This window comes from Mirounga leonina, unplaced genomic scaffold (genome assembly GCF_011800145.1).
Source record: "Mirounga leonina isolate KUSES-001 unplaced genomic scaffold, KU_Mleo_1.0 Mir_92, whole genome shotgun sequence".
NCBI classification, from domain to species: Eukaryota; Metazoa; Chordata; class Mammalia; order Carnivora; family Phocidae; genus Mirounga; species Mirounga leonina.
Genome location: NW_023270852.1, coordinates 22,786,975 through 22,809,369, shown reverse-complemented (window position 1 = coordinate 22,809,369; position 22,395 = coordinate 22,786,975). Strand labels below are relative to the sequence as shown.

At 38.8% G+C, this 22,395-nt stretch overlaps 1 protein-coding gene across 1 annotated transcript; it reads right to left on the bottom strand.

The window, feature by feature from the left end:
- Nucleotides 1-108: 108 nt before the first annotated feature.
- Nucleotides 109-22,324, bottom strand: DDIAS (DNA damage induced apoptosis suppressor). The gene is made up of 5 exons (XM_034995012.1): nt 22,238-22,324; nt 12,278-12,406; nt 5,095-5,256; nt 4,131-4,248; nt 109-2,835 (listed from the first exon to the last, which is right to left on the bottom strand). Exons 2-5 carry the CDS (start codon nt 12,388-12,390, stop codon nt 337-339), a joined length of 2,892 nt encoding a protein of 963 aa, XP_034850903.1. The 5' UTR covers nt 12,391-12,406; nt 22,238-22,324; the 3' UTR covers nt 109-336.
- Nucleotides 22,325-22,395: the final 71 nt, after the last annotated feature.

The following is a 22,395-nucleotide window of genomic DNA, read 5'->3' as shown; positions in this document are numbered from 1 at the left end:
CTGAGCTGGGCAGAACAATTAAGACTTTAAGTTTTGGTTTGCAAAAGCTTTATTTCTGAATGTACATGTGATCACTTTTTAACAAGCAAAATTAACAATATTACTAAAGGACAATCAACAATAAGATAAAGTGCCAAAGTATTTGAACAAGGGTATTCTGGATAAAACACTGGGAAAAATAACGGCTTTACATTTTAAAAAACACAACAGTGCCTATTTTCTATTTGCTTCTGTTCGAGTTTTCAAAATTCCAGATTGCTTTCCATACTACAGGAGGCAAAAATTTCTAAACAGACTTACCTTTAAAAGCTTAACAATTGGGTTCAGGTTGACTTTTTATGAAAATAATTCAGGAGACCAATTGCTTTTAGTCTCAGGCACGGAAGGTGGCCAATTTTCTGAAAATGGAAAGCAACACTGGACTTCTGAACAAGATTCAAGTCCCAAAACTGACTCTTTGGATAGCCAGCCTGAACTTGTTGTTCGTTTGACACATTTCAGTTTTTTTCTTGGTAACTCTTTTTTATCAGGACAATCACAGGCAGCAGAGCATTTCCTTAGACCCACGGCTTGGAATCCAAGCATTTCTGAAGGAAATACTTTTTTTGTGGTAGGGGGGACCCACTCATTATCAGTTTCAGGACACTCAGCAATAGGACTGTTGTTGAAAATCTCTGGTTGTGTAATACCAGATTTAATAGGGCTTCTGAATTTCTGGCTGGGTGTCTTTACATTGTTTGGACAGCTAGGGATGGCTTGCTGCGCATCATTTTCAGAGGAAATCCTTTTTTTAGAGTTAACATCAAGCTCCGAATAAAAGGCAAGTAAATTTTTGAAAGCTCCTTTCATCCCATGAGTTGTTTGGTGGAATCCTGCAACTGGAGTTGACTGTGAACATGGAACAAAGTCTTGGCTATCTCCAAACTCATATTCTGAATCTGCCTGAAAATGAGGTGGAGAAGAACATGTTCTTGGACACACAGAGGCAGATATGCTTTGCAAAGATAACTTTTGTGAAAACTGGCTGGAATTCTCAGGAAGTGATCTCAGGGAGAAGTCTGATTCTGTATGATGACTTTCTGTCAAAGATTTTCCCCACTGTAACAAAATATCCAGTGACTTTTTGGTAGTTTCTGTTGTAATGTCCATTTCTTTAGCACTATCATCAAAGAGATCAGCAGAAGCATTGTAGCTACCTTCATGACCAGTAGAATAGTTCTGTGTTAAGTTATTGTTGATATGTCCACAAGGCATTTCTTTCAGTGTATTTGTACTTCTATTTGGACTACTGCAAAGTGCTTCTAAAGGATATGTAAGTTTCCTGCAGACTGTATAACTGTCACCTTGGTTCTTTGGCCACCTACAATGTTGTTGATTTTCTAAGTTGCAAAGGTCAGAAATACTATTATATCTCCTTGAACACAAAGTTACCAACTTTTCACTCATTTCTGAAAGTGATTTTCCTCCACATCTTTTGAAATATTTGCTATTGAGATAAGAATGGTCACTCTCTGAAGTATTGCACTTAAGTGAAATTTCAGCCCTATGCGGTGGAATTCTGGTAGACTTAAGAGTACCTGTTGTTCCTAAACACTTTGAAGATGGAAACAGAGCTGACAGATAAGCATTTGGTGGAAAATATTCAGAAATATCACTTCCATTACTACTTGTAGAGACAGCCTCTGCTGTGTTATTTGACTGTGACTCCTTCTGAACACTAGGACTTGGATTTGCTTCACAGCGGGAAAGGAAGTTATCTTTGCTACAGCTTGCTTTGACAGTTGCTTGAGATGATCTTAAAGCTATAGGCAGTGCATGCACGGCTCCAGTAGTTCTCTGGGAAGTCACAGATAACCTGCTGTGGTCTGCATGTAATCTATCAATGTCATTATCTAGATGACATTTCCTACTACTGGCATGTGTTTGGGTTATAGCAATTTCACTTTCAATAACTGCTAGAAACTCATTCAGGCTTTCAGAGAATGGCAGATCATCCCAAATCTCAGGGTCACAGTTCTGGGAACCACCAGCTATCTCTTCAAGTCTGAGTGATGAAGGTGGACAACATGTAGATCTCTCCTGAAGGCTATCGGCGTTATCTAAATCATGATACTGGTGACATGTTAGCTCCCGTGGGGAGAAATTTTTAATTTCCACTGCACTGTAGAAGGATTTTTTATTACTTGACTCCAGGGGTTCTTGCATTTTCAAAGGGAAAAAATTAGAGTCAGTAACTCTGATTTCCTGACTGCTATGGACTGCAGTGGGCTGATAAGCTTGTAAGCCAAATTCTTCACCCAACTTCTGTGCTGTACTCTTTTTATCCATGTATGAAACAAGGCTCCAAGAACCCTGAAAGGCATCGTGGCAGCTGCTGGAACCAGTGGCGTCTGCAAAAGAGATGCACTTTCTGTTCTGGTAAAGAGTACCAATGGCCTTGCTTTGTTCTGAAGCTGAAAAATCATCATTTGTTAGGTGTGGAAGAGTGGAACTGAGTTCAAGTGATGTCTGCCAGAATCTTGAAAAATTGTCTCTGCTATGGCACTTGAAAAAACAAGAACTGCTGTCAGGGCCACAGATGTTGCTGAGATCACTATTTGTGTGTTCTGAAGCAAGTAAGTGGCTATTTGATGCCTGAGAGCCACCATCAAGTTTCCTGAAATCAGAAATCTGCAAAAGCTGATGGAAGTAGTCAATGACAGTGAAGCCTGCAATACCTGGGTCTGGTAGAACAATCTGGCAAGCGACTAATGCTTTAACTTCTCTCCTGTGGTCAGAGCATTGCTTTAAGAAGTTACTGGAATCTGAACCTTGTCCATGTCGGTTTCCAAAATTCTGTGAAAGAAGTAAATGAATTTAAATGAGAACAAAAATTTCTTCCTTTGACTCAAAGGTGAAACAAGGGTGTAACATTAAAATAGACACAATTATAAGTCCTACCCCTATAATTTCAATTCCTAATAGGAGTGTTATAGGCAGAGTAGCATAAGTAATAGAAATAAACCTTGGAATAAAGGTTTTACTAGTGTTGGGGCTTTGGACAAATTATTTAAATTCTCTGAACCTTAGTTCTCTCATGTATAATATAAGGATAAATATGCAGAACTATTGTATTATTAATAACACAAGGAAAACTGCAGTGCTAAGCAAATAGTAGTTGCTCAGTAGTACCTACTATTATATTTCTCATTAGATTCCAGAAACTTTGAATGTTTAAGGGAAAGTTCTCACTCATTAAAAAAAAGAAATGAGGGGTGCCTGGGTGGCTCAGTCATTAAGTGTCTGCCTTCCGCTCAGGTCATGATCCCAGGGTCCCAGGATCAAGCCCTGCATTGGGCTCCCTGCTCAGCGGGAAACCTGCTTCTCCTTCACCCTCTCCCCCTGCTTGTGTTCCCTCTCTCTGTCAAATAAATAAATAAAATCTTAAAAAAAAAAAAAAAAGAAAGAAATGAACAAAAACCATCCCTAAGATTTTAACAACAAAAAGTTCTGTAGCTCCTGATTTCACTGTTACTTTGAGTTTTTCTCAATGTTCAGCTGTGGAATGCTCTATTCCCTCTTTTGAAACCTTGATTCAAGGGTGGGCAAAATTTCCATTTGTTCCCTTTAGCATAGATAAGACAGAAAACGATTATTCCTTCAGAGTCAGTATATTCTTATAACTTCTACAATCACTTTTGTAATTATTTTTGAAGACCATCCTTCCCACCTGTTCTTAGAGTAACCAATACTCAGATACTTTCCTTTCCATGTTAGTTCTCTCCTCCTTTTACAGATAATAGAATCAAACCGGTAAGAGTTGATAAAAGTTTTACTACAGAATTTAAACAAATTTTGGAGAGTGAAATAAACACCAAATATCAAAACAAAATATCTAACTATTCTGACTTTAAAATTAATTTAGATTTTTTAAGCTCTGAAAGCATTTTAACTGGGCTCTTCTGACTTTTGAAAGAGGAAGCTGTCACACATGGTGTTTTAACAGATCATGGTTAGTCTATTTTTACAGTTTAAAGGGCTTCTACAGACTTTCACATTTATGACTCCTAAAGCCTATTCAGAAAATTCAAATTATTTTAGTACAATGGAAACATTAGCAGAATACTAAAAAGAAAGCTAGTCTCAATTACCGTCACTCCAAAAATAAAGCTTTGTCCAACAAAGCAAATTTCAACTGCTTTAGTTAATAGGTTCCGAACTGCATCACTGTCCAGTGTTTCTGAAATTTCATTAGGATCCTGAATGTACCTTGATTGGAAAGAAAAGTAAAAACGTGAAGATAAAAGCTTTGAAATTTTAACTTGCCATAAAAAAATACAATTAGTTTGAAATGCAGCATAAACCTTTTGAATTACATATGGAAAAAAAAAAAACGACTATAAAAATAGGCATTTTGCTCCCTCTAGTTTCCATAGTTTAGAAAGTAAAAAAATGATCAAGTGTGTATAAAGTACATGCCTTCCTAGTAATCAGGCCCAGCATTTATTCCAAAAGTGGCAGTAGGAGTAGTAGTGGGATCTCTAGCCCTCAAAGCAGAGGGAAGTCTTTCCTCCTTTGGGTGACTAGGGGAGGAGAGTAGAAGATGGAACGGAAGAAAAAGCTTTAATTGCTTATATCATTCTTACATCTCAGGACACCTCAACAGGTCAAACTATGCAGGTGAAGTTGCAGTGCAAGTGAGAGAAATGACAATTTTCAACCTCTGATATGCAAATATTCCCTCAATGGCTTCTTTCATCTTAAAGGACTTTAGCTACTTGAATGCTAACCTCAGTCTGGATAATCCTTTAGTCTGAAACAATTTTACCTTCTTATCTTATATTCCTCTAATCTCGATTAGAGTATTGTAAACTGATATTTTTACGACAGCTAAATTGCCCTGAATAAAAGGAGCTTGGTTTAACATCAATCACAATATGTAATCAGGAAATAAATACCTTTTTATTTATTTGATTATCTTTTAAAGGAACTGATGAACTGAGGTCAAGTGATTATCTTTCAACTAAATGCATATTACCTTAAAAACACGTATCTTCAAATTCTACTGATTACTAAAAGAGTAGCTAGGGAAAAAAATGCTTTAAATATTCTTACCTGTGCAAACCAGTGGCTGTAAGACCAAAAAATGCATCTAAGCAGCTTCCAAATACAGTAATGCCAAACAATTTGTTTGATTCTGCAACTTTTAAGGAAAGTTTGTATCTGTAACTGGCATTTTCAGCTTCACCAGTAGAGCCACATTTTGGACAATGAGACCTGGAGGAGTGGAGGAAAAAAAGTATAGAGATGTTCACTAATTTTTTTTTATACTATGGAAAACAAATCTGGAAACATAAAGATTAAAAATAATATTTTGTGTACAAATGTACTTACATAACTTAAACGATTTTAGGTCAGCATCTTTTCAATTTCTCTATTCATAACAACTACTTTTACTGACTTAAATTAAGTAGCAGCAAATTGATAGAAAACTGAAGGAGTGCCTGGCTGGCTCAGTTGGTAGAGCATGCGACTCTAGATCTCAGGGTAGTGAGTTTGAGCCTCACACTGGATATGGCGCCTACTTAAAAAAAGGAAAATAAATAATGAGGAAAAACTGTGTGCGTGAGAGGAGAGAGAGAGAAAAGAAGAGGGAGAGGGAGGATAAGGAGGAGGGGATGAAGAAAGATATTCTTATTAGCTAGCTAAATTACCATTAACAAATTGAGGCATATATTAGTGTGGAATTGGGGGGCAAAGTAAACAATGAAATGAGGACCACACCAACAGAAGACCTGATGTTTAATGTATATCTTTTGTTAAGAGAACAATATCTGTTAAGAGAATGATAATCTTGAAACCTTTAATATTGATAATACAAAGCACCTAGTTTTCTTTTTCTCACCAATATAAGAATAACCTGTACTTTCTTAATTCTTTGGAATATGCTGAGAATTTATTAGGTTACCAAAATTAGGTGTGAAACATCTTTTTAAAGTTTTTTTTTTAATTTGAGAGAGAGGGAGATAGCGACAGAGATTGTGAGAGAGAGCATGAGCAGGGAGGAGAGGGAGAAGCAGGCTTCCTGCCAAGCAGTGAGCCTGATGTGGGGCTCGATCCCAGGACCCTGGGATCATGATCTGAGCCGAAGGCAGACGCTTAATCGACTGAGCCACCCAGGCGCCCCTTTAAAGTTGTTTTTAAGGCAATATATATTTATGGCCAAAGGCTTTCTTGGCAAAAACTACTGTGGTCAACTGTAACTCTACTGTTACATATGTACTAGTGGTCTGGTCTTGGGACACTTATGAAGTACTTAAACCTTGATTTTCTAATCTATAAGAAAAACGGGGTTGAAGAATAAAATGTGACAAAGTATAAGAAAGAAAATAAAGAGTGGCACCTGGGTGGCTCAGTCAATTGAGCATGGGACTCTTGATTTCAGCTCAGGCTATGATCACTGGGTGGTGAGATCCAGCCCCAGGTCCAGCTCCAGGCTCAGCCCGGAGTCTGAGATTTTCTCTTTCCCTCTCCCTTTGTCCTTCCCACCACTTGTGTGCACACGCTTGCATGCGTGCGTGCTCTCTCTCTCTCAATAAACTCTTAAAAAAAAAAAAAAAGTAAGGAAAGGATCTAGTGCAGATCTTGCCAAATTAGTAAGTGTCAGTCTGCTTCTTCTTCGGAATTACATTAAATACTGTGATGATTAATGTCATTTCTACCTAGTGTTTCCCTTTCTAGTTGTCTGCAATGTCTTTTAACTCTGATAGTCATCTTTCATGTTAATTTAGCAAACTGACCTCTTAATACATCTTATGGTAATGTTAATCCTAGGACTTTATTCTTCCTTCATGTCCCTAATGATCTGGCTTAAAAATGAGTGGCAAAATGCAAATAGAAAATAATGTTAGAGATAGTTGTGTAATTTTGATTACCGCCAGAAAGCCACTAGGGGGAGCTTAAAATCCATAGCTCACAAGGTGACTATTTTGAACAAAGATTAATCCTTTGTATAAGTTACTGATTCACCATCACTAGATCCATGCTAATTATTATTTTTTTTGCCACACTGAACATGGATCCATGCCAATCCATTCATCTAACCTTACCCTTATGTATTAATAATGCATTCAGGTCTAATGTAAAGCTCTTAGCAAATCTTAGAAAAATATGTATCAGCATTTTACAGTTTACAAATGTTTTTAAGCAACCCAGGGATTTCTATGCATATTAAAGTTTAAAAAGCTCTAGTCTATTACTCCATACTAACATTTATTTATTTTAATCCAGATTTATTCCTCTTGGATTATACATATTTATGTTAAATATTATAATGATAATATAAATATATTAAAGTATATATAAGTTAGTGTGCATGCATTAGTACTAATAAACCTAGTTTTTGTTAGACTATCATTGGTACTCTCTACTTGCAAGATAGTTCATCATTAGCCTTATAGTTCTTACAGTTATCATAAGACATCTTTGAGGGAAAAACTTCAGGCTAGGAATTGAAATCCTGAGATTTGGGTCATAAAATTCACCTCAATTGCTCCATTTGTAAATGGGGGTAAATACCTTGTTTACTTTGTTAAAATAAAGATTCTGATTCATTAAGTTTGGGACAAGGCCCAAGATTCTGCATTTCAAATAAGCTCCCAGATGCTGCTGATACAGCTGTTCTCAGACCGCGTTTTGAGAAGCAAGGGTAGAGACAACACATTCAAATCATAGTCCCCTGATTTAACTTCTAGAGGCACCCCTATTTTCCAAAATGTCATTTGTTACGGAATAGCAGTCTTCAAATTTTTTGGTCTCAGGACTCTATATTCTTTTTTTTTTTTTTTTTTAAAGATTTTATTTATTTGAGAGAGAGAGAATGAGAGAGAGCACATGAGAGGGGGGAGGGTCAGAGGGAGAAGCAGACTCCCTGCAGAGCAGGGAGCCTGATGCCGAACTCGATCCAGGGACTCCAGGATCATGACCTGAGCCGAAGGCAGTCGCTTAACCAACTGAGCCACCCAGGCGCCCAGGACTCTTTATATTCTTAAAAACTACTGAGAACACCAAAGAGCTTTTGTCTATGTGGCTAATATCTACCTATATTTTTAACTGAATGAGAAATTAAATGAAAATAAGAAGTTAAAATTGAGAAATCTAAAAAAATATTAATTCACTCACATAATAGATCCATTGCATGGTTAACTAAAAAAACTTATTTTTATGAAAAATAACTATGTGGGGCACCTGGGTGGCTCAGTTGTTAAGCGTCTGCTTTCGGCTCAGGTCATGATCCCAGGGTTTTGGGATCGAGTCCCACATGGGGCTCCCTGCTTGGCGGGAAGCCTGTTTCTCCCTCTCCCACTCCCCCTGCTTGTGTTCCTGCTCTCGCTATCTCTTTCTGTCAAATAAATAAATAAAATCTTAAAAAAAAAAAAAAAGAAAAAGAACTATGTGTTCCAAAATAAAAAAATTAGTGTCAAGAGAGTGGCTTTGTTTTATAGTTTGCAAATTTCTTTAAAGTCTGACTTAATAACTACAGCTGGATCCTCATATTTCCTTCTCTGCTCAATCTGTTGTGTACCTAAACAGTTCAGTCAGAGCTCCCTTACCCAGGGCATCTTAAGCTCTGGGAAAGAGAGGGGGCAGTGATGTCATTCTGGATACAAATTCCACTGCTAATGTGAAGGTAATATAATGATTATGAATGTAGACAGAGGGCAAATTGTTTAGGCTTGAATATGTTTCTTTTTTTTTAAAAAAAAGATTTTATTTATTTGCCAGAGAGATAGAGAGTACAAGTAGGCAGAGAGGCAGGCAGAGGGAGAAGCAGGCTCCCCGCCCAGCAGGGAGCCCAATGTGGGACTCGATCCCAGGACCATGGGGATCATGACCTGAGCCGAAGGCAGCCGCTTAACCGACTGAGCCACCCAGGCGCCCCTTGAATATGTTTCTGCCACTAACTAGCTAGCTGTGTGATTTGGGACATGTTACTTAACTTTTCTAAGCTTTAATTTTCTCCTTTGAAGGCTAGCATTAACAATAGCCATCACTCATAGGGCTACTGTATTAAAAGATATGCTTATAAAGCTCCCAGCATAGTGCTTAGCATATGATGAACATTCATTAATGTTATCTATTGTTATTACCAGGCTGAAGAGTCAACAATGGCAATATTGTTCAACAATATTGGAGTGGAGCTCTGAACTCCACCTGTAGGCTTTCCCACATTTTTACATATAAAAGATTTCTCTCCACTGTGAATTCTTAGATGCTGACTTAGATATGAACTGACTGAAGGTCTTCCCAGCGTTATTTTGTTGCAGATTATCTTGATAAGAAATGACTTGGTAAAAAACAAACAAAACAGTTTTAAAAATATTTCACATGTACTGACTACTGATTATTATTACAGAAATTCTAAGCATTTCATGTATATTAACTCATTAGATCTGTATATAACAACACTATGAGACAGATATTACCGTCCCCATTTTGAAGCCCAGATAATTCAAGTGACAGGGTTGGGAGTTTAGCTCCAGAGAATTATGCTTTTTAATCACCATGATATACTGTAGTAAGTATACTTATAAACACTACCATATTGTCATTTATTCATTCACTTAACAAACATTTTCTGTGTATTTTCTATGAACTAGGCCTTTAGGCTGGATGCTGAGGATTTAATGATGAATAACGAAACAGGGTGTTTCTGAGTTTACAAATGAATGCTTGAGAGAATGGCTCAATAAAAGAACAGTGATAACTACTAGAAGGATCCCTTAGTCTAGATAGGGGTTGGAACTGCTAATCCTTCCCCATTAAATGCTAACTTGACTATTTAAGAATATTGCTGGCATACTATTCTTACTTACATACTACCAAGTACTTACTGTATATTCTCTCCTCTAGGCAGAAAGTATTCTTTAAAAAAAAAAAAATTATTTATTTGAGAGAGAGTGCACGTGCCAGCAAGTGAGGGGAGGGACAGAGGGGGAGAGAAGAACTCAAGTAGACTCCCTGCATGACCTGAGCTGAAACCAAGAGTTGGACACTTAACTTACTGAGCCACTGAGGTGCCCCAAGTATTCTTTTATCTATTTATTTATTTGAGAGAAAGAGAGAGAGAGACAGCAAGCACCTGAGCACAATTGGGGGACGGGGGGGGGGGAAGGGGCAGAGGGACAAGCAAAATCCCCATTGAGCATCGTAGGGCTCCATCAGGACCCTGAGATCATGACCTGAATCGAAGGCAAATGCTTAACTGACTGAGCCACCCAGGCACCCCAGAGAGAAAATATTCTTAAGGAACTCCAACCCTAACCCTGACTTGTACTTTAAAAATCAAAGAACCTTAGACTTTCAGGTATAGTTGGCCTGCATCTTAGCACCACAATAAAGGATTATGTGTCAAGCTGCTGAAAGGTAGAGATTTCTCTAACAGTCCCTGTTTCTCGTAACAGTCCTGTTATGAAGGAATTTATTTATTTAAAAAAATAATCTACGGGGGTGCCTGGGTGGCTCAGTCGTTAAGGGTCTGCCTTCAGCTTAGGTCATGTGGGATTGAGACCTGAGACCTGCATTGGGCTCCCTGCTCAGCGGGAAGCCTGCTTCTCCCTCTCCCACTCCCCCTGCTTGTGTTCCCTCTCTCACGGTCTTTCTGTCAAATAAATAAAATCTCTAAAAAATAAAAAATAATCTAGGTATCAAGTGAAAATAAATAAATAATAAAAAAACAAAAAAACCCTACACCATTCCAGGGATATCCCATAAGTGGAATAAGTTTTTGCATCAGGATTGGATTTACTCTCAAGAAGTTATTTTTCTCTTCTAAAGCAGGTACTTAGCAAAGGCTTGGAGGTAACTTGAAACCTCCCTTTGGCACGAGAGTATTACCAGACAATTCTGTTCTGGATTTAAAGAACCAACTCAAGAGAATCTGTCCTGGTATATGGTGATTTTTTTTTTTTAAGGAATTTATAACTTTTATGTGATCTAGCTCTACAACTGATTAAACAAAAGTACAATTCTGTTTAGAGGTGTTTTCACTTTCAGCCCATTGGGCAGGCTCTTCTTTGCAATGAATTTTCTGATGTCTTAAGGAGCTCTGAACTCCACCTGTAGGCTTTCCCACATTTTTACATATAAAAGATTTCTCTCCACTGTGAATTCTTAGATGCTGACTTAGATATGAACTGACTGAAGGTCTTCCCAGCATTATTACACTTACAAGGCTTCTCTTCTCAATGAATTCTCTGATGCTGAACATGATGAGCACTCCACCTGAAGGACTTCCTATACTCATGACATTTGTAGGGTTTTTCTCCTGTATGAATCCTGATGCTGAATGAGGTTTGAGCTCTGGTTGAAGGTTTTCCCACAGTTGCTGCACTTAAAGGGTTTTTTCCCAGAATGAATTCTCTGGTGGATTATAAGGCATGAGTTATAAATGAAGACTTTGCCACATTCACTGTATTTATGGTCTTCCTTCCCTGTGGGAGTTATCTTATGGGTGACAATCACCTGCCTGAAATGTTTCCCCTGGGCAGGGGACTGCCTCAGTCTTTCCACTTTGGGATCTCTCTGTTGCTGCTCTAAAGTGCCCTCAACTTCAGAGGTAGCTTCAAATGTAGAGGTGCTAGTGGAGAGTTTTTCTGAGAACATCTGTGATTCCACTTCAGTAATGAGTGGTTGTGATGGTGATCCTTTGTCCCCAGACTCTGGGTCATCTTCACTCTCTGGGAAAGGCTGGGTCTCCTGAGATGCACACTTGAGCTAGGCCTCCACACTTGGTGCCTCCTCCTCCCACGGTTCTTCCTGTGCAGGTGCATGTGTAGGACCTGGGACCTGGAGGTGATCAGGCACCACCAGGTCTGTGTGGAACCAAAACTTCCAAGGAGACTTAGAGACTCTCTTCAGGGTCAGCACAAGATGAAGGAAGAGTAGCTAGAGTCTTGTTCGGGGTTTAAGGGTAGAAAAGACAGAGATAGAAACATACACTAACTGCTCTATCTTGCCTCAGAGAGATCTGAACTTGGCAACTCCCCCTATTGCTGTCCCTCTGTCCAGCCTAAAAGCCAGTGCTCTGGCTCCCACAACAGATCACGTGTCCCCTTCCCACCTGTAGTCCTGGTTCAAATAAGTCCTTTCCCTAAACACTCCAGCAGAGTTAGTCTCCTTTCCATTCTTGGGATGATGTCTGGAATGGTGAATTTAATCCTTATTTGCTGTTGAGCTGTAGGAAATCTACAGTGTACACATGTATTTCCTCTCTCATGCTTACAGACTTTACTTTTACCTTTTGGAGACCAGGATTATCCGAGAGAAGCACTTCTGACATGAAGGATATATAAAACTGGAATTCTGGAGAGCAAGAACTGAGGCCAGAAGAAATTTTCTTTCTCTATTCATATGTTCTCACCGTGGCCTGCAAAACAAAATAGTCACGGGATGAATGGCAAATGTTTAACTGTATGTATGTAATTCATTTCTCAGGAAAACAACTTAGTCTCCACTGTAAAGTGAATAGATGTCTTTTGTGGTAAGTGTCAAGGTATTGGAAAACTCATTTTATTTTTCTGCCTAATTAAAAATATTAATAGTAAGAAAATAAGATTTAAAACAGAGTAGCTCAAACAAATATTCTGTTTTTGAATAAATGCTGCATCCCTGTAATTTAGGAATGATATCATTTAGCCCTTTTCACATCTTTAGAAGAGGTATAAGAACTTGTTCCTTCCGTTAACAGGAAGGAACTTAAATAAACTTATGTGATTCTTTTAAAGAACCTAAATTGGGTAATGGTTCTTTTAGGCTGAAAAAAAAATCACTTTATTAGATTTCATTGTATATATTTTTATACAACTTAAAGAAAAAAAGACAATTCTGATTCTGCAAACAGAAAAATAAAAACATCACATGATCAAAAGAGTACAAAGTGCTTTAAGATCCTTGTATAAAACACTGAGAAGTAAAATAGCAATGTTCTCCTCTTTTTAACTTTCTTTTTAAAAATTCAAATGTTGGTTTATCAAAATTTAAAAAATTGATTAGTTTACTTATAGCATAATATAAATGTTCTGAAATAAGTCTCTGTATATGTTCAAGGTAGAACTATATCAATAAATTTTTCATTTGTAAACACATGGCAAAGGTTTCAATTTCTGAAAATGGGTGGAACTGTTTCTGTGACTGCCATCAGCAAAATCAGACAAAACGGAAGTTAGTTTAAAAATCATAAAAGAATCTTTTAGATATAGCTCTTCCTAAGGATGACCATAAATGTAGAAATGTGGTGACTATGGAAGGGAAATCTAAAGTGATACCAATTCTGTCAATCAAAACATTTCTGTGAAAATAAAATCTTGCTACCTAAAGCAATAAGATGAAAATTTGCAAAGATGAAACATAAAAGAACGTATATAAACCACTGACCTATGTTATTAAAGGGAACATAGAAAAAAATCAAAAGTCTAATTCTAATTCTTTGTTGTCATCTTTGTTTTAGGACCCTTAGGATACATGACTAGTAAGGTTCTACCATAAGAAGATATGTATTCCAGGGGCGCCTGGGTGGCTCAGTCATAAGCACCTGCCTTTGGCTTAGGTCATAGTCCCAGGGTCCTGGGATCGAGCCCTGTCTCGGGCTCCCTGCTCCACGGGAAGCCTGCTTCTCCCTACCCCCCTGCTTGTGTTCCCTCTCTCGCTCTGTCAAATAATTAAAAAAAAAAAAAAAAAAGATATTTATTCCAAGATTTGGTTGTCATCTAGGTCACATGGCAATCTCTAAGGACAAAGTAGAGGAGGTGAATGGAATACAAGGGGAAGACAGGAAGGCCACAAAATACTGCATTAGTGCTCCTAACCTCAAGTTTCTTTCCAACACAACAAATGATAGAAATGTAGGTCAGCAAAGGCATCTTCCCTCCCTCTACCATCTCCTCTAAAATCCAGTTTGGGGAAGGGTATAACATGGCGGTACACCTTCCTATGAGCTTTGGGAGATAAAGTATGGCAAAGCTCCCTAATGAAAAATGTCATTTCTTACCGGCTTAAAATTCTGCTATTTAGAATGAAGCCTCAGTTCCTTACAAGGGCGATGAGGCTCTTGGTCATCTAGCCCCACCTTCTTACCTCACCCTATAACACTCTCCTGCTTAATCTCTGCACTTCAATCCATGCTAGCCTTCTTTCTGCTCCTCAAACACATCAATTTCTCTTCTCAGGCTTTTGTGCCTTTCTCTGCCTAGAGTGTTCTTCAAATAGTTGGCTCATTCTCATCCTTCAATCTATAACTCTAATACAACCCCTCAGAGAGCCCCACTTAATCTCAAGTGGACACACCTTCCTCTTAGTTTTATGACATCACCCATTTTATTCCTTCATAGTACTAATCCTGCTTGTGATATATCCAACCATGAAAATGCATATATCATCTTATTTTTGCTTGTTCTACCCCTACTAGTCTGAAAGTTCCGGGGCGCCTAGGTGGCTCAGTCGTTAAGCATCTGCCTTCAGCTCAGGTCATGATCCCAGGGTCCTGGGATCAAGCCCCGCATTAGGCTCCTTGCTCAGCGGGAAGCCTGCTTCTCCCTCTCCCACTCCCCCTGCTTGTGTTCCCTCTCTGTCAAATAAATAAATAAAATCTAAAAAAAAAAAAAAAAGAAAGTTCCTTGAAGAAAGGGATGTGGTCTATCTTGTGTTCTACTATATATCCCAGTGCTTAGCACAGAGTATGTTCTTAATCAATACTGACTGAATAAAAAACTATAAGCAGCAGAATTTTGCAATTTAAGAAAAATTTTTATGAGTAGGTATATGCAACATAATAGGATTTCCTTCCTTTTTAATTTAAAGGTTCCTTTAAAAAGTCTTCCACTATTAACAAAGAGGTCTGACCATTTGTTTTCTTTATCTAGTCATTTCTATTTGGTTTTATTCTCCTTAATTCCTTTTTTCTTGGTTCTCTTGTTCTTTATGTGTTAGTAATTTATGCTAAAGAGAACACACAAAAATCATCTGAGTTGCATCCCTTGTTCTCTTCCCTACCCCCCCAACACTCCCCTACTACAATATGTTTTACATTTCTCTGCCTTTGCTTCTTCTTCCTCTGTCTAAAATTTTTTCACTTTCCTGGCTAATGCTTATTCTTCTTTAAGAAGTCTTCTTAGAGGCCTTCTCCAGGATGCTTTCCCAGGTAAAGGACCCTACTTTTTATTTATTTTTTTTTTTAAAGATTTTATTATTTATTTGACATCAAGACAGAGACACAGCAAGAGAGGGAACACAAGCAGAGGGAGTGAGAGAGGGAGAAACAGGCTTCCCATTGAGCAGGGAGCCCAATGTGGAGCTCGATCCCAGGACCCTGGGATTATGACCTGAGCCGAAAGCAGACGCTTAACGACTGAGCCACCCAAGTGCCCCAGGACCCTACTTTTTAATTTGCTACTTATCACATTCTATTCAGCTTAGCTGTTTAATGCTTTCTCCTGGAACCAGAGTAAGATCTTAGAAGGACCATCGCATTATATCCCCAGGGCCAAGCTCAAAAACCATCCATCTGAACTTCAGCTGTTAACTTCTTTCCTGATTTTCAGTTTGCTTCTTCCTAAGCCAATTTTATCATATACCATAAATATAAAACACAATTTTACCAAATCACAAAATAATCTTATATTTGTATATACATCAGAGGGTACAGAGTAGTTTCATATATAGTACCTTATTTGAAACTTATTTTAATCATTTGCATTATATCCTCATTTCCATTTTCCCCCCTTAATTGCGGTCATATAATGCGCAGAAACTATCTTCTTTAGGGCTCTAAAATAAAATTTTATTTTGTACCACAACTATATGGGCACTTATGTCAAATCATATTCTTCACACAACTGTTATCAAATTCAAACTTTAGGAAATGGATTAAACCTTAAAGATAACTAGGATATTGTGCTAAATGTTGTAGAGGAAACAATGAAAAATAAGATGCTTACTGTCTAATTGGACAGACAGCTCACCAAAAAATGAAAAACACAAGCAGAAATATTTGGGATTTTCTAAATTAATTGTGCAAGCACTAATTGCGATATTTTTAAGTAAAGGTGGTTAAATTGTCTTTATTTAAGGGTCTATTGCCCTCTAGTGCATCAAATAAGTATGTCTAAAAATACTACAGTATTTACAACTTAATGGCAAATTTGAGAACTAAAATGAAAAAGGTCAGTTAACTATTTTTACTATTTGTGTTTCACCTGGTAAGCTCCAGAAAATGGCAAAAAGTCTTCTCATTAATTGTCTAGAGGACAAAAATCCAGTAAGATCCTTTCAGGCAGTCACTGTTACTCTTTTTGCTGTTTTCATAGTATTTCCTTTATGACACTTGTGATCTAGTTTATCTCTTTCTCTACTGCTTGACTTGTAGTGTGGTGAATTCATGTTTGATGGAGAACTGAATGAAGCATCAGGAACAAGTAAATACCAAAGTTATGAAAACCTTATAATGGACTTGGGAACGATTTCATATGTAGTATCTCTTGCAATTTATTTTTCTTCTTGATTTTACTGGGTAGGATGGTGATAAAGCATTAATTTCTTTCAGCTCCATCACAGCCAGAAAATCATATTCCAATTCAATTTATCAGTTATCTGCTGTGCAGCTGCTAAATACCAGGTATTGGGGATAAGTGATGGGCAAAATGGACAATAATCACATAAAAAATTTAACTGATGTGCCAAATTCTATAAAAGAAATGTACATAACGCCATGAGAAAATATAATAAAGGGACTAATCTAGTCTTAGCTGGGAGGAGGGAGAATAGTTAGACAAATACATAATCTTTTTTTGAAAACTATTTTCTCAGAGTTGTCAGATTAAAGGTGATTTTTATTTTCTTTATATGTTTAAAGTATTTTGAAAATGTATTACATTTATACTTTAAAAAATCAATAAATATAAAAATACTAGGTAGAGAACTTAGAAATAACATACAAAGAAAACCCTGGATCCTCTCAGTCCCTCACACATAAAAGTAAAAACAAGGAGACTGAGATAGAAGGGGAGAAAAATATATGTTAGGATAGGTTGATGGGAACTAACTAGGGCCTCAGTTGGCTTTTGTTTTGAAGTCCCAGAAGATTTCCCAGGAATGTCCAAGAATGAAAAAGACTGACTTAGATTTATTAAAATACGTGGGGTCCAGTATTTAACACGGAATACTTACTTTCTTTCTACTCAAGCTATATGGGGATCTAAACCATATCCAAAGATGCTTTACTAATTTACCATGAAAAATTACAGTCACAGGGAAGGGACACATCTTAAACCCACATTTTCTTTTGGGTATAACTATGTTAAACGAAATTATAAAGAGAAAGTTGCTTGAAAAAGGGGCATTAGGTGAATTGAGTATTTTAATGGAATCAGGCTAATATAGCTGATGTGTTCTTTTTTTTTTTTTTTTAAAGATTTTATTTATTTATTCATGAGAGATAGAGAGAGAGAGAGAGGCAGAGGCAGAGGGAGAAGCAGGCTCCCCGCGGAGCAGGGAGCCCGATGCGGGACTCGATCCCAGGACCCTGGGATCATGACCTGAGCTGAAGGCAGACGCTTAACCGACTGAGCCACCCAGGCGTCCCAGCTGATGTGTTCTTTTCTCACTAGAGATGGTTTTGTCAATGGGCCCAGATACATAACTCATTAATTACCATCCATTTTCATACTAGCCAAGTGGTTCTCAAACTTCAGTGTACATCAAAATCACCAGGAGGGCCTGATAAAACGGATTTCTGGGCCCCAACTTGAGTTTGATTCAGTAAGTCTGGGATGAGGGCCAGAGAATTTGCATGTCTCACAAGTTCCCAGATAATGCTTACGGCGCCCACACTTGAAAATCACTGGCCTAGCTACTGAGGCTGTCTGATGGTAAACAACACTTGTGACTGTGGTTATAGTTAAATCATAAAGCCTGAGAGCATTACAGTCCCTTTCACATGACTTTATAAATCTTTGCTCTTTTTTTTTTTTTAAAGATTTTATTTATTTGACAGAGAGAGAGAGAGCACAAGCAGGGGGAGCAAGCAGGCAGAGGGAGAAGCAGGCTTCCCGGGGAGCAGGGAGCCCGATGCGGGGCTTGATCTCAGGACCCCGGGATCGAGTCCCATGTCGGGCTCCCCAGGGAGTTTGCTTCTCCCTCTGCCCCTCCCCCCACTCATTCTCTCCTTCACTCTCGCTCTCGTGCTCTCTCTCAAATAAATAAATAAAATCTTAAAAAACAAAAACAAAAACCATGCCCCTAAATGCACACACACTGACGTAATTTTTTTCTTCTTTGGGCTAGACTAGAAAATCTAGAATAATTTTTATTAAATGTTAGATCATGCAGAAAAGTTTAATTGTTTAACGTTATTGAGGACATGAATTCCTGTCCTCTTCAAGGTCCTTTTAGCTGCACTAAGAATCAAAATGACATGAGACAGATTAACAAGAAAATCAAATTTAGTTGCATGCATACATGCAGGGAATCCAGACAGACCTGAAAATTCCAGTCAGGCAAAATAAGGTACATACAACACCTCGAACTAAGTAGAAGTGGGTAGGGGTCCAGGACTTCCAAGGGAAGGCATGCAATCCTCAGAAAAAATAAAAAAGGAAAAATAAATAAATAAATAAATAAAAAATAAAAAAGGGTAAACATTTGGCAAACAAATGTTTGCTGGGCCACTCAGAAACAATGGGAATTAGAGAGGACTTTGATCAAACAGGCCTTGCTGGGTTTCTCCTTTCTACCATACTTTACTATATATCATAATGTAGATCTCTGTGGTGATAGTTCTCTTCTTGGATGAGGTCCTCTATCTAAATTCTTTTTAGGCAGTTATGGGGGGAAGTAAAGAGCTTTTCCCGAATCTGCTGGGTTTTGATTGCTTTTTAATTCAAAATAATCTTCATGCCAGAGTGGCCCATCTTGGGGTGTTCTCTATACTCCCAAAACTGTTCTTGCTGTGCAAGAAGATCTGTCACCTTGTTGCTCTCAGATTACCTGTTTCATGTTATACAGGCCGAGAGGCCTCAGCTACTTTGAGTTGTTCACTTAAAACTACCTAATGGTCACCCTCAAGGTGCATACTTTGTCTAATTTTTCTAAAAGTAGTCATAACAAGTCCTTGAGAAATGATTTACTAACATTAACATGAAAATTCTAGAAAGGGATGAGAAGGCAGGAGACAGAAAATTAAACAAATAAAAAACAAAACCTCTTTTATTTAGAGAAATATTGGTGAAAAATACTTTTAAAAACACTACCCAAGAAGGGGCTGGGGGCTGGCTCAGTCTGTAGAGCATGTGACTGTTAATCTCAGGGTCATGAGTTCAGGCTCACGTTGGGTGTGGAGCCTATTTAAAAAAACAAAACAAAACAAAACAAAAAAAACCCCTAACAATAATAACAAAAAACCCAAGAACCACCCAAAAAACTCTTAGTGAGTACAATAGTTTGTCCATTGAATTTGTGGTAGATGAAGTACTATTTTAGGGATGGGGAGGAGGACAGAGTTACAGATAAAAAAACACAGGCTGCTGTGTTCAAGAAATTTAGAAACTGTTGGCTAAGACAATGTGTAACTACTAAGGAAGTGACACAAAGGTACATACAATATCTGCAAGCTCCAGACTTTCACATGGAGGGGACAGTTATGGAGAGCCAACTATTTTGATGTCTCATAGACATCTCAAGTTTTAATAAGTAAAAAAACTTCTTAGTTTCCTCTTAAACTTCTTTGTGGAGACCGCTTTTAGACAACAGGCTTGAGCAGTGTAATGCAGAGCAAGGCAAAAGGGCCCACAGTGACCACCTGGCTGAATACAGACAAGCCCATCAGGCGACCTACCTCAAAATATCCATAGGCCCTAACAGACCAATGGGTACTTACAACCAGGAACAGTTACCAAAAAGTCCTGAAGTACCAAAAAGAAAAAATTCCATACGTCGCCATACCTCCTCACTTTCCCCCTTGAAATACAGCCCCACTCACTCTGTTGTGGCAGACGGTCTCTCCTTTGCTGTCCTGCCTGCCACTCCCTTGTGAGGTATTCAATAAACTTCTATCTCCTTTGTGCTGCCTTGGGTGAATCCTTTCACTGCCAGTGCCACTGGTTTCCACCTGGTCATTGCCCCACATCTGGAGGCCCCCATCCGATTGGACAGACACCACATTCTTTTCTTACAGTTTTCTCCATTTCAGCAAATACTCTCCAACCAGTTAAGTCAGGTCAGATACCTAGAAATCATCTTTCATTCCTTTTTCCCCTCAAATCCCACATTATACCCATCTGTATGTTCTTGGATCTATTTCCGTATCTAAAAAGCACCATCCACTTTCCCCCATAAATCTGCCACCCCCTTAATCCAAACCACCATCACCTGTTGCTTCTGCTGCTGCATTAGCCTCTTAACTGTGTGATCTGGTCCCTGCCCATCTCTCAAGGCTCATCTTACCACCTGTCCTTTCTGAATATGTTCCAAGAAGCACTGGTCTTTCCTTAAGTTCTTGAGCACTCAGATGCCAAGCTCTTTCCTGCCTTAGGACCTTTGCACAACCTATTCATTCTGGAATGTTCTTCCTTTTCTCTATTGCATGGCTGGGTCATTCTCATCTTTTAGGCCTTACTCTAAGTGTCAACTCCTTTGTTAAAAAGCAAACCACAGGTCCCAAACGGAGTCATTTAGGCAGAGGGCCCAAAACCGAGTCATTTAGGCAGAGTCCCCCAAATGGGGCTTACTACCTAACCTAACTGCAGTTTTCAACCTCCCTCAGAAATACAGAAATATAAGGGATTTCCCAGATCAACGCCAACAAGAGCTCTGTCCAGACCATCAAAGGTAATCAGCATGGTAAGACTCCCTGCTCTTCCCCCAGAGGGAGAGTGACCTTGCTTGGAACAATCCTTTCTTTTGCTAATAACCTTCTCACCCCACCCTCTTTCCTATAAAAACCTATTTTGTACAACTCTTCGGAGCTCCCCTCTACTTGCTAGGTAAGATGCTACCAGAATCATTTAATAAAGCTAATGAGATCTTCGAATTTACTTGGCTGAATTCTGTGTTTTAAGACCTCAGAGAGGCCACCCCAGACCAACCTAACTCAAACAGTTTCCCTAATTATCCTTTACTCCATCCATCAAAGGTTTAAGTTCTATTTGGTGAGGAATCTAACTTGTTCACCATTGTAATCCCAGTACTTAGTAATTCTTGGCAAGGGAGGCACTTAAAACTATCTGCAGAATGACTAACTACTGGGTACTTTGTGACCCAATCTTGCAGGGTCAGGAAAGGCTTCCTGACTTAAAAGGCTTAATAAACTGAAAGTTAAGGAAGGAGTAAGAATTGGCCAAGGTGGGGATGGGGTTAGAAGAGGTCTGGTGGTGAGGTGGGTTGGTGCATTTGAGGAACTCAAAAAAGACATTTCATTGGGCTGGAGTCTAGGGCTAGAGTGCTGAAAAACAGTGCCTGGAGAGGTAGGCAAAGGCTAGACAAGAAGGGACCTGTAAAATAGTGAAGGAGTTTAGACTTAAACCTGAGGGCAAATAGGAGGCAAGGAAAGGTTTTCAATGGGGAGTGCCCTGACTGCTACTTACCGACTTATCATATAGCCTGGCAATATGGAGACTGGATTGGAAAGTAACACGACTGAAGTAAGAGCCAGCTGGGAGGCCGGTCACCTACCTATGTGCAGTCTTGGTGTTAAAAGTGGCAAGAATTGTATGGTTTTGAGATATTCAAGAGGCTGGTAATGACTAGCTGCATATGAGATAAGGAAGGAATCTAGAAAACTTTGAAGTTTCCGGTTTGAGCACACTGATAGATAAGCACTTTCTTCTCTAGGCCATCAAAGCCGTTTGGAAAAGACCCTTTTCAGCACGCATTACTCGGCATAGCCTGCAAAATCCCTATCTCTGAGCACCTCAAAAGCTGGAGTAGTGCTTTTCCTCTTTCTATTACCGGTTTCAGACGCTCACCCACATCTAGCTCGATGGCGTAGTAAATGTTGAGTAAACGCTCGCTGAACTCTATCAACAGCGCTGCCTAACATTTAAATGACTGACCTTTTCCCTCTTCACTCCCAGGACCCTTTTACAGAAAAGACTAACTCCTGAAAAAAACAACATAGAATGCTCTAATTCTCATTTATAACGACACTGAGGACCTCGTTAGGAGTCTCGCCCTTTGCGCTCCCCGAGAATCTCTTCCCACAGCTCCTCACCTGAGGCAGAAGACCGAGACCTGCCCGGGCGACGCTCGGTGGCACAGACCCCCAGGACGTCGCGACAAGACCGGCGCCTTCCAATCGAATCTCCCGCGTCCTTTTCCGCCGGAAGTGACGTTTTGGCAGTGCTTCCTCACAGCCAATCAGAAGAAGGC

Bases quoted from the DNA above. Each gene is read 5' to 3' on its own strand.
- DDIAS (XM_034995012.1), bottom strand. From the start codon at position 12,390: ATGAATAGAGAAAGAAAATTTCTTCTGGCCTCAGTTCTTGCTCTCCAG. The intron at 4,249-5,094 runs GTAAGAATATTT...TTTCCAATCAAG, and splicing joins ACAGCCACTGGTTTGCACAG to GTACATTCAGGATCCTAATG. The intron at 2,836-4,130 runs GTAATTGAGACT...CTTCTTTCACAG, and splicing joins GCTTTATTTTTGGAGTGACG to AATTTTGGAAACCGACATGG.